At 54.2% G+C, this 11,654-nt stretch overlaps 5 protein-coding genes across 5 annotated transcripts; 2 read left to right on the forward strand and 3 right to left on the reverse strand.

The window, feature by feature from the left end:
- Positions 1-239: 239 nt before the first annotated feature.
- BAUCODRAFT_63154 (uncharacterized protein) lies at positions 240-2,027 on the reverse strand (the record flags this gene model as incomplete). Its single annotated transcript, XM_007674898.1, has 1 exon — positions 240-2,027. One exon carries the CDS (start codon positions 2,025-2,027, stop codon positions 240-242), a length of 1,788 nt encoding a protein of 595 aa, XP_007673088.1.
- A 686-nt stretch (positions 2,028-2,713) lies between these two features.
- BAUCODRAFT_63981 (uncharacterized protein) lies at positions 2,714-4,264 on the reverse strand (the record flags this gene model as incomplete). The annotated part of the gene is made up of 2 exons (XM_007674938.1): positions 2,714-3,827; positions 3,882-4,264. The coding sequence occupies 2 exons, from the start codon at positions 4,262-4,264 to the stop codon at positions 2,714-2,716; spliced, it is 1,497 nt and encodes a 498-aa protein (XP_007673128.1).
- A 480-nt stretch (positions 4,265-4,744) lies between these two features.
- Positions 4,745-6,602, reverse strand: BAUCODRAFT_337449 (uncharacterized protein). The gene has a single exon (XM_007674988.1). The coding sequence runs from the start codon at positions 6,494-6,496 to the stop codon at positions 5,048-5,050; it is 1,449 nt and encodes a 482-aa protein (XP_007673178.1). The 5' UTR covers positions 6,497-6,602; the 3' UTR covers positions 4,745-5,047.
- A 1,131-nt stretch (positions 6,603-7,733) lies between these two features.
- BAUCODRAFT_337720 (uncharacterized protein) lies at positions 7,734-9,444 on the forward strand. The gene is made up of 3 exons (XM_007674989.1): positions 7,734-8,598; positions 8,647-9,297; positions 9,373-9,444. Exons 1-2 carry the CDS (start codon positions 7,913-7,915, stop codon positions 9,275-9,277), a joined length of 1,317 nt encoding a protein of 438 aa, XP_007673179.1. The 5' UTR covers positions 7,734-7,912; the 3' UTR covers positions 9,278-9,297; positions 9,373-9,444.
- A 551-nt stretch (positions 9,445-9,995) lies between these two features.
- Positions 9,996-11,526, forward strand: BAUCODRAFT_29819 (uncharacterized protein). The gene has a single exon (XM_007674687.1). It carries the CDS (start codon positions 10,425-10,427, stop codon positions 11,424-11,426), a length of 1,002 nt encoding a protein of 333 aa, XP_007672877.1. The 5' UTR covers positions 9,996-10,424; the 3' UTR covers positions 11,427-11,526.
- Positions 11,527-11,654: the final 128 nt, after the last annotated feature.

An 11,654-nucleotide genomic window follows, 5' to 3' on the forward strand; every position in this document is an offset into this window, starting at 1 on the left:
CATGGCGCGGATGCATATGCGCCTATACCGCACAGGACCGAGCGGACTCCCAAGAGGGCAGGCTCTTAGATGGTATGTATGATCACGCAGAGTTTTAGCAAAGTAGGAGAAGCTGAAAAGGAAGAGACGGGACGCTCGAATGGCTGGGCGCCAAGGTACCTTAAACCACCTCACTTCGCATATAACTGGTGAGGTATACACCATAAACAACACAGACGCTGCACCTCTGGTTCATCTCGTCATGCCTTGGCTGAGCCCCTGCTCCCAGCCTCACCCCTCGCTGACCGGCTGGCTCCCTCCCTCGACACCTTCTTCAGCGTTCGGTACACTGGATCCCACATCTGTTCCCTGATCCATTCCTCCAAGTCCGCATCATCCTTGGGAATATCTGTCTCCTGGTTCAAGCCCTCCACCACCGTCTGTTTGATGACAGCGGCAGCAATCTTGACACTGATCTCCCGCACGTCTACCACATCCGGCAACAACCCGGCGTCTGGGTCGTTCAACGCTGGTGCTTGGCCCGCCAACGCTTTCGTTGCCGCAACCAGCATTGAGGGTGTCATGAGCTTGGCCCGGGAGAGCACGGCGCCTAGACCGATACCCGGGAAGCAAGTGCTGTTGTTGCATTCGGCTATCTCCCGCTTTTTGCCGTTGCCCATATCAACAGGCGGAAACGGAGAGCCAGTTGCGGTCAGAACCTTACCATCCGTCCACTCATACAAGTCTTTTGGATCGGCTTCGTGCAGTCTTGTCGGATTCGAAAGCGGGAAAATGATTGGACGTTCAACATGCCTCGCCATCTCCTGCACCACTTCCTTCGTGAACGTCTTGGGCTTCGTGCTAGTGCCGATAAGCACATGCGGCTTGACCGCCTTGACAATATCGAGTAGCGACTTGTGCTCGACACTTTCCCACTCATTGTCCGGCTTTGCGTACGGATGTTGAGCAGGGGTAAGATCGTCCTTCATTCCCTGCAACAGCAAACCAGGCTTGTCAACGCACCATATTTGCTTGATCGCTTCTTCTTTAGTTTTGTCGCTCTCCACGGCAATGGCATCTCGTATCTGGTCCGCAATGCCTGTACCCGCCGTGCCAGATCCGAACATGACGACTCGCAGATCCTGCATCTTCAAATTCGCAACATGGATCGCTGCGTAGATTGCCGCAAGCGTGACGCAGCCTGTACCTTGCACGTCATCATTGAAGCAGGCAATCTCAGGCGTATACTTGTCCAAGATCCTTCGCGCATTAGGTAGGCCGAAATCCTCGAAGTGGATATACGCCCTTGGGAAGCGTTTGCGGCAGGCGTGAATGAAGCGGTCCACGAAGCGATCATATTCCTCGCCACGGATGCGCGGACGCTGAAGACCAAGGTATAGTTCGTCGTTGAGCAGCTCATGGTTGTCCGTGCCGACGTCCAGAATCACCGGTAATGTTCGACTAGGGTGTATGCCGGCGCATAGCGTGTAGATGACAAGCTTCGCTATACTGATCAGGATGCCGCCTACGCCTTGGTCGCCGATGCCGAGGATTTGCTCGCCGTCACTGCAGACAATGAGGTCGATGTCTTCGCTCAGGCCCCATCGGTCGAGGGCTTCTTCGATCTCATGCGGACGATCAATGCTCAGGAAACAGCCTTCGGGTTTTCGGAACAATCTGCTGTAGTCTTGAATGGCTTCACCCTCCGTCGGTGTGTAGATCACTGGAAACATCTCCTTCAGATGTTGTTGAATTAGAGCGTAGTACAGGACCTCGTTTTGCTCCTTCATGCTCGTCATGAAGGTGTTCTTGCCAATAGCCGTGCTCCGGGCTTGATACTGGTCGTATGCGCGCTCGCATTGCTCCTCGAGGGTGTTAACGCGGGAGGGTAAGAGGCCAGTAAGGTTGAATTCTTTTCGTTCAGACTCCGGGAATGCCGAGCCTTTATTCAGATACGGTGTTTGCAGGAGTGATGAGCCAGTGAGAGCACACTCCTGCGGTCCCGAGGTCGAGAGCGGCAGATGTGCGAACTTGCTAGGCTTCGGCATTGCGGATTTGGTTCGAGATTGTTGTCCCAATCTGATACAAAGCGTCCCATGTGACAGTCGGCGATATGCGAGTCTTTGATTGCGAGTGCAAGTCGGGAGCATACCTCAACAAGCGTCGATGCTGCCGGTATATGACTTGGATGGCAGGACTACCTGCTTGTGGTGAAGGCCACCGCAGACTCAACATCGTGTTCGACCTATAAGCATTTCCGTGACATATGTGGTGGATTGATTGCACGCTGTGATGCACGATGACGATCATTGTTGATGCTCGAAGCTTTCTCGACATCTTCAAGCTTTCCCAAACGCTCTAGCAAGGATTGGAGCTCCACATGCATGAGGTACCACACCTTCAAGCCTAGAATGGCTGTACATCCGGGCTCGGATCCTAGCAATCCTGCACGAGTTTGTGTACACCGCATACCCGGGCAGACCGAAAACGGTATAGAGAGTAGATGCTCCTCAACCGATGCTGACAAGCTTATGTGGTTACGGGATGCCTGGCGAAGACCATACTCTATACTACTAGGCAAACAGCTGAGGGCGCATCGGCACCACATGCGGAGATGCACAATGGGATGATGTACCGGCTCCTGCGCCGCCAAAGCCGTCTGCGCGCTGATCACGTACTTCCCTCGCGAATTGACCCACCTCCGCAGACTACCATCTTAAAGGTTTGGACGGCTTCAGACAGGCTTCCATTCGTAATGGTACTTGCCTTCCGTCGGCTTGCCCTCCTCATCATCCCCCTTCTTGTCGTACATGTGATTTCCAAAGTAGTCCAACTGCGCCTCGTAGAAGCTCGTCGGCAGGTCAGTACTTGTCTGATACTTGATATACTCCAGCGTCGCGCTCAAAGCCGGAATCACATGATCGCCCTCCACACCCTTCGCAACAACCTTCTTCAAATGCGGAAACCCACGCTTGAGATCGTTTGCGACATCTGACTCGTAAAGGGGGTTAATCTCATCCGGCTTCTCCTTCTTGGAAGTGTAGATAGGTTGTAAAAGCTTCTCGTTGATGTAGTCGGCTTGAATGATGCAACCGGCGCGCCAGATCTGGAGGAGCGAGGTGTAATTGACGTTGAAATGGTTGGCGCGGTCGGCTTTGTCGATGATGATCATGCCTTGGCAGTATGCCGCTAAGCAGGCAGTATAGACGGCCATGCGGAGGTCTTCGAGGAAGGCTTTCCGGTCAGAGACACCTTCGAGCTTTTGCGGTGGGAAGACGGCGGTATGGTCGTCGTTGGGTTTGCCAGAACCGACACCAAATATCTTTTGAATGGTGGCGCGCTGATGACGATCGCCGGACGCGATGCGAAAGTAGTGCGCCATGGTGAGAGTCGGAGCTGGGACGTGTCGTTCGACGGCTTCGGTGTTTGACCAGATACCGGTGCCTTCTTCGCCGGTGTAGTCTTGGACGACTTTGTCCTCGACGGTGTCGAGAACGTACTCGCCCGTCTTCGGATCCTTGGTTCGGCAGATGTCGCGGCTGATCCAGATGAGAAAGGTCTGCTGTAGCTCACCTTTGCTGTTCCACTCGTCGAAGACATTGCTTATTTCATCAAGAGACATGGACAGACCGACACGCATGATCGCGTAGGCTTCGGCGATGGCACTCATCATGCCATGCTCGATGCCGTTATGGATCATTTTGCAGTAATGGCCTGCGCCACCGGTGCCGACAGGAGCGACGCAGGGAGTGCCGTCTGGAGCCTTGGCGGCGATCTTCTTGAGCATTGGTAGCACGAGCTCAAGCGTTTCATCATCCGCGCCTGGGCACATGGAAGGTCCGCGTCTCCTGTTGAGTCATCAGTGTCGTTGTCTTTACATTTGTAGATTGAGGAAAGCGTACGCTGCTTGGTAGCCACCGCTAACACCGCACCCAACGTAGCGAATACCCTTCGTGACACACTTGCCTTGTCTCCGCTCAGTGTTCTCCCAGTGCTCGTTGCCGCAGTCGATGATGATGTCTCCCTTCTCGAGGTACGGTAGCATACTGCCGAGGACTCCGTCGCCAACACCACCGTGCGGTAAGCTCCAGAGGAAGACTCGGGGCCGGTCGAGGTCATCGCAAAGCTTCTGCATGTCGCTATACTTGGAGAATTGCTTTGATGTGTCTTTAGAGCTTGTCTTCTTGGCCGATTGGATTACGGCATCCATCTGCTCCTCACTCGGGTCTTCGAGCAGTAGTTCGTAGTCATTCTCAGCGAGAAGTTGTGCCAGTCCGCCACCCATCGCACCGCAGCCGATCATGGCTACTTTCTTGATTTGGAGAGCCATACTGCCGGAAGATAATGGAAGCCGAATCCTGGTCGAAGAGATTCTGAGAGTAAAATAGGCCAACAAGCTTTATTGTTGTACAGCCAAGCTCTAGTGACATCTGAATGATCAGCTTACGTAGTTCGGCAAACCATGTGTTGTATCGCGCTAGATGCGTACCTGCATATCGTGGGGTGGTCAACGTGATGTAATTTGACGGCCAATCCCGCCTAAGGTCCAACGCAAACGTCAACACCAATTTTGCAGACCTACCGGAACTTCGAAGAGACTTACGGATGGGGTGGGAAGCTTTGGTTTGGGATGAGAAACATCGCGATGGCTGCACTGTGTCCGACCTCCCTACACCGTGCGGCACTCGGTATGAAGGGTGGTCGGCAAGACTGACGAGCTGAGTGGCGTTGACGACGGTGTCGAGCTAGATCTGGAGACTAATATCAAGTGATCCAGTGACAAAAACGCCCGAATGGCGGCGGGGCGAAGTTTGAGTGTACGGTGAAGAGTAGCCATGTTTCGACTGCCCCCCAAAGCCTGATATGTGTGTTTGGCATGGAGGCGAGGCTAGACTGTATCATGAATAGTTAACTCGGCGTACTTCGAGCCCTTGAACAGGCGTGTGTGGTCCGGTTAATACGAGCCAGGCCGAAGTCAACTCCATCTCGGTGCGAGGTCTCCATCTTTATTCGTGCCTGGCGCAAGGACCGGGATTGAGTGATATTGTGATGATGGATGCTCGTGCCACTAATTCGGCTCCTCCTCCTCCTCGTCTTCTACCACATTCTGTCCTTCCCTCTCCCACTCCTGTTCATCATCAACAGGGATAGGATCAAGATGACTCATCGTCCGCTCCATCTGCTCCATCTGCTCCCGCTCATCCTCCACCACCTCATCAGCCCACGCAATACTCTTCCTCCCGCTCGACCGTGCCCCGTCCTCCGAGCCATTCGCAGCCGCCTCCTGCTGTGGCGCAAGCACATCTCCATCCCAGGGTTTGCACTCCTTGACAAGCTCTCCACACCTCAAGCAGATCCAGCCTTCGCCTTCCTCGGCCTCGATGCGCTGCGCGAGGCAGACGAAACAGTAAACACATCCGCACGGAATTGCTTCGTACGGGTTCGTAATGTCTGTGCTGGCATTACCGATGATGCCGCTATTTGCGCCGGCGGAAATGACGTCTTGCTCTGAACGCCCGGCTGTTGGGTTTTGGTCGTGATAGCATATCGCGCATGTACGCTCGGGTAGAAACGCCAGCTCGCCTTTCTGCCCGTCCTCTGCTTCGTCCTGCCCGGCCGACGAAGTGCCTGTGCGTAAGCGGGTGATGCTAGATTTGGCCTTTTTCCAGGCTCGAGCGACCCATCTGCGCCAGCGGCTGATACCCACAAGAGGTAGTAGAAAGAGTAAAAACTCGGTAAATGCATGCCAGACCAGCTGGCGGTTGAGGTACTCGAAGGAGACTTCTCTGCTCGTCGCATTGGATGAAGGCAAGAGTCGTAACCGTAGTAGACGGTCTGTAAGTGTCCTGTACTGGCCATTGTATAGGAAGACGAGGAAGGAGGTGAAGGCCGCAATCTCGTGCGTGGTGCCCGCCAGCGTGGTTATGCGGCTTAGGCTTCGGATTAGTGGGCTCGGCTCATCGTAGCCGTTCTCTGCGTTCGAGAGGTAGTCGGACCATTTCGTCCAAGCATATCGTCCTCCAACTGTGACTAGTCCGTACGAAATCTTCTGCCATGCCGTCGGCGGTTTCCTTCTGGCGCTATCGCTGCCACGCGCATCGACGTATTGCAAACCCTGCAGCGATGCGCCGTAGCTGGCTCCGTGGTCCCAGATTGCAAGCTTCCACAAGATACTCTGCAATACCAACGCGATCTCCGCACCCCAATCATCCTGTAAGTGGTTTCCAAATAGCTTCAATCCCTCGCCAACCTGCTTGCGCAGCAACTCCAATAAATCTTCATCCAGTAGCTCAGCATCGACCTGTCCTACTCGGAAAGCCGGGCGCGTGCCGTACGGGCTTTTGATCACGTCCCAAGCATTCAGTGTTTGATGTGCGATCACACGTAGAGCGGGCGGGAGTCGCAAGAGTTGCGCGTTTCGGGCGTTCTGCTCGACGGTGGCTTGGGCGGCGAGCTGGGCGTCTCGGGCTGCGCGGCGGGCGAGGATACGCTGCTGCGCTGCCGCGAAGTCGCTCATCGCTCTATCATTGTAGCGATTGTAAATCACGGGACTGTCGCAGTCTCATGGTGAGATATGCGTCGGCAGGGACTGATCAGCCGAGGTCTCGGCTTCTGACAGGCGCACGGGCCTGGGGTGGACGAATTCGCTTCATTCGTGTCCCAAGCTGTCTTGCTTCTCGAACACCTTTGTTCATTCGAGACATGCTGTCCGCTCGCTATAGTGCACGTCAGACTTGCATGACCATTCTGGAAGGTTGCGAATCGTGCCTAGTAGATACAGGCGCAGTCTTGCTTAACTTTGCCAGACATGGCCTCTCCGGTTGTCTTCACATAGCCATCTCTGCTTACTGTTGTTGCTCTGTTCAACCTCCACGCTCGTTCGACATGCCCCCCTATAGCACGAGCACTCCCAAAACCTGTGTCGATGACTGTCTCCTGTAGCGGATCTGACTAGTCGTCCCTACGAGCACCGAGCGAGCACCCTGACATCACTAGGATTAATGTATATACTTTGGGACCATTCGCGGCATATCAGCATCGTAGACAACACGACCGGCCACAGTTGTCCGAGATTTCACGAGAACGTAGAGCGACGTGCCGTTATGATCCGCCCTGCATTCAAGCTACCTACACCCCAACAACGCCATGAACCATGTTCCTCGGCCAGATGATGCTGCTCCGCGGCCAGTCCAATGCTATCAGCTGGCAGGTGGCCGCAGGCACTGGCTCTATTGAAATGTCCTTACCACGCGTCCGATTATTCTCGGTTCAGCGTCCAATCAAATCGAGAAATGGGTATGCGAGTACCAGACTGCAAGCACCGCAACAATACTCTTTGTTCGGAGGTGGATGGCATTGTTGAGTATACACTTCCATTCCTTGTTCCCTACGCGGAACACTTGTGAACACCTCACGGGACGAACAATGCCATACAAGCACGCACGAAGGATCTTTGAAAAGCCAAGGTTCAACCAACGAAGACTTAGCCTCTCGGAAACCTTTGAACAGCCAAGCAGACGAACAAGAACCCAAAGCCTTAGGAACCTAAGCACAGCTCTACACACCCTACAACCAACAAAGTCACACAACAATGTCGGGATCAGCCAACCTGATCCAGCTTACTCCTTTCAGCCCTATACATACCGTCAACATTATCTACCCATGCACACTCTATACCGGTTCCCTCGAGCGTGATGAGTTGGAGGGCTTCGAGCTCTTCCTGCCGTCAGTCGCTGACGCACCAACCAGGTACAAGCCTCTTCCACTTGTCGAGAACCAGGCTGTAATTTACCATAGCACCGGAGACCCATGGGGAACTACTGGCATTCTGTCTCGCTACCCGGTCACCTTTCAGGGAGACAGCAGGCAGTACAACGAGATTGCCCTGGACTTACTGCAAGACGGCCCGGCTCCCATACGGCTTGAGAATGACATGGGAGTCATGATTAGGTGTCAAGGCAGCACGAACCTCAGGACGCTGACTTACCGTTACAGGCACCCGAGTGGCAAGGTCGAAGCGACGATCGTCATCTGGCGCTGTTCACGTATTATGCTGAGCACTGGCGTGGACAGGATAAAGGTAAGTAATGGGACCTACATTATGCCGCTTGAGGATTTTAAGCGGCTGGACTTGAAGCAGCATACGTGGTACGTCGACAGCAGTGATGTCGTTCATCGCCGCTCCAATCAAGCTGTCCGCCATATCAACCACCAACTCTGGTGCGACACAGACCCGGACCATCGAGTACAGAACGTCGAGCAGAATTGGATGCCGAAGAGAATCTTGCCATTTCACCAATTCGAGGACACCGTTGGTCGCGTCGTGAACGGCGAGGATATTGTGGACGACGTGTGCCCCTTGTGCTTGGAGACACTAAAGGACATTGACGAGGCGGTCCTGGCGTTGCATTGCTGCGACCACAAAAAGATGGTATGCCGAGGCTGCTTCATCTCACTTGCCGACAGTCGAGGGCTCGTGGACGAATGCTGTCCCAGAGGTCTGCTCGACGCTTGCTGCCCCTTCTGCCGTCACCGCTTCTTTGACGAAGCGACAGTGGACGCGCTGACATTCGGCTTAGTTGGCGGCATCTACGATAGGAGCCTTGTTGGCAATGACAGGTACAGTCCTAACGAGACTTTCGAGCGGGCTAACGCTGATCTTGACAGGCAGCTTGCTCTGAACGAGACTAAGCCAATCACAGTGGATGCGGAGCTAATGCGCAAGGTCTTAAAGATCCTCGTCGAAGGCGCTATGCTTGAGCTTGCGACTTCGACACCTCTCCACATGCAAGCCATCCGTTCCACAGAGGTAAAGATGATCGTCGACACATTCATCCCTCATATTCTGGCTGAAGAGAACACTAGGACCATGGGGACTAAAGCTCTCGAGGCCCTCGTCATGCAGAGAATCATCAACGAAATCTGCCGGCGGTTTAGGGTCAACGGCGTGCATGGCTACTTCGAACCTGCCGAGCTTCACGCTATCGACCGCATGCTACCACGCGAGCGGGTAGTAGCCCTAGGGTTCAGAAAGGTTATGCTGCACTTCGTGACGCGTACGGTCAGCCGGGCCTCGAAGTCCTACCATCTGAGGCGGTGCAGGAAGGAGGGGTGCGGCGACGGCTTGCATAAGCATGGCGAGCGGTACTACTACACCGGCATCGGGTTTAAGGTGTCGCTGTGGGGCGTGTGGGGCGGAAAGAGGAGGTTGCCGGCCGGCTTCGAAATGTCGGACGACTCGGACGATTCGGACGACTGCAAGAAACGAAACGCTAAAGGTCGTCGTACGGGCGCATAAGCGACATATTATAACGAAGGGTAAGTGCGAGGTGCGATACGGAGAAGGAGGATGGTCTGTAGCGTTAAAGACAGTATCTTGACAAGGCATCTTAGGAGACATAGTTCGGCCAGAATATACTATCCTGCCTGTGTGAACGTAAAGTGCAGACTCCCTCTATGCTTTCAGCAATGCGAGTTACGCGCTTCTCAACGGTCCAAATCAACGTTGAGGTGTACAGCTACTTCCCTGAATCCTTGTCAAGCTCAAGTTCGAAACCATGACCGCCAAAGACCTCTACAATGTGGTCACACAAAGCCTCCAGATCGAGGTCTGCGTCGGTTTCGGAAGAGCTGGGTGGGCGACTACTTGTCCGCGATTGAGTTTTACATTATTAAAACAACGAAGGCAGAAAAATTGCGAGAGCTCGGGCTCAGATGAACGGGTAGTAAACCGGTTGCTGATGGTCTACCACATCAGGCACTGTGAGAGGGTGGGGTGCGATGGCTTCCACAAGCACAGCGAGCAACGCTGCTACCAGACTTATGCTGCCTATGTGATGCTGATGCTGCGAAGAGGGAGACGCCATGCAAAGATGGAGGATGAAGCGAAAGATGCAGGCGGCCACAGACGTATGCAATACCCTGCTGTTGTAAGAGGTAAGCATGCGCTGTCATGCGAAGAACTGAGATTGTCATGTGAAAGGCGACATATATATACTGTATGCCGCGCTGACTGTCCGATCAATTCATACATTCTACAATCATTATTGTTTCATTCACTTGACCATCTCCACGGACTGGGCTCCGACTTGCCGGTATAGTTCGAATGGCGCTGGACGCTTGCAGTGAAATGACGCTTGCATGATGATCGGCTTCCATCGGTTTGCCGTACTTCCAGCATCGTCAAAGACTGGCGACCAGACGACGAAAGCATGCTGTGGATCTGGGCTTCGGTGAGCTCGGAACAGACATCATTTTCGCCCTGTCACGTCACGTCTGTACGGCACAAGATAGAACACGACCCTGCAATACCGGTGTCTCTTGTAGCAATCGAGCGCATATCAGGTTTTCAAGGTAGTCTACTTCCTCTTCATCTGCTTGCAGAAGGTCAAATTGCTTAGAGTACTACTGCTACCTTTAATATCCCAACCATAGAGCCTGTCAACATGACTTCCCACGACATCCCAACAACCGGCACCCGGACCTCACTCCATCCCGAGATCCAAAAGTTTCTCAGCGACAACCCCGGCCTCCATCTTGGCGGCGAAGAAGACTTTCACGCCGAACGTCGTCACCACCTCGAGGTCTTCGGCATTCACGCCATACCCCAGGAGAAGATCCACCCAATCGATGAGGTCGAGTTCACAGCCATCCGCGGCCCTCATGGAACCATTCCACTCCGCGTCCTCTACCCCAAAGCAGCCGCCAAAGGAAGCAATGGCGCTGCAGCCCTCATCTACTTCCACGGCGGTGGCTACACTGTAGGCTCCGTCGACGAGTTTGAGAATGGACTACGTCTTCTTGCTGAGGAGAGTGGCGCTCAGGTGTACGCTGCGGACTACCGTCTCGCGCCCGAGTTTCGCTACCCGACACAGCTGGATGAGTACTCAGCCATCATTGACGCGCTACAAGGCGACTTTGGCTCCCAGCGCGGCGTTGCGAAGAACCTTGTGTTCGGCGGCGGCGACTCAGCTGGTGGGAACATGACCGCGGCGATTGCGCTCCGAAGGAGAGACGAGGGCAAGGGCAACATCGCTGGTCAAATGCTGTACTACCCTGAAGCCCGCGTTCCATTCGACACACCGGCCGCCACGGAGAACAACACTGGACTGTACCTCGAGTGCAACGGCATCTTTAGCTTCGCGGACCACTACCTCCCCCGCGGCGTTACGCCGGCGTTCAAGTACATCAGCCCAGGTATGCAGAGCAACGACGAGCTCAAGGGCGTACCACCAGCGAGAGTATTCACGAGCGGTTTCGACCCATTGAGGGACGTAGGTGTCGAGTATGCCCACAAGCTGTCTCAGGTGGGCGTGGACGTTAAGTGGCGTCACTACGAAGACTGCACGCACGGGTGGCTGCAGATGACGGCGTGGTCTCTTCGCGCACAGGAAGCGGTAAAGGATTCAGCTAAGGATCTGAAGGAAATGATTCAGAGCATAAAATGAGGTGGCGGCCACCGTTGCTCTTGGCAAGAGAATAGGGTTGGGAGCGTACTCAGTGCATATAGATACAAATAATACCTTGGCTCCCGGATGAGCGACTTCCCATAATCATAGTAGCGCGTTACGCTGCTGTTGCTCCGTTGAAAACTATTTGAATGGATATAATCGCAGTGGGATGCATGGCAATAAGTGGTTCGACGCTTTCCGAGAGGACATGTTTCCAGAACCGTA

The sequence above is a fragment of the Baudoinia panamericana genome (assembly GCF_000338955.1).
Source record: "Baudoinia panamericana UAMH 10762 unplaced genomic scaffold BAUCOscaffold_2, whole genome shotgun sequence".
In the NCBI taxonomy this organism is placed as follows: Eukaryota; Fungi; Ascomycota; class Dothideomycetes; order Mycosphaerellales; family Teratosphaeriaceae; genus Baudoinia; species Baudoinia panamericana.

Coding starts and splice junctions, on each gene's coding strand:
- BAUCODRAFT_337449 (XM_007674988.1), bottom strand. CDS start 6,496: ATGAGCGACTTCGCGGCAGCGCAGCAGCGTATCCTCGCCCGCCGCGCA.
- BAUCODRAFT_337720 (XM_007674989.1), top strand. CDS start 7,913: ATGGGAGTCATGATTAGGTGTCAAGGCAGCACGAACCTCAGGACGCTG. Junction 8,599..8,646: donor AGCCTTGTTGGCAATGACAG/GTACAGTCCTAA, acceptor TGATCTTGACAG/GCAGCTTGCTCTGAACGAGA.
- BAUCODRAFT_29819 (XM_007674687.1), top strand. CDS start 10,425: ATGACTTCCCACGACATCCCAACAACCGGCACCCGGACCTCACTCCAT.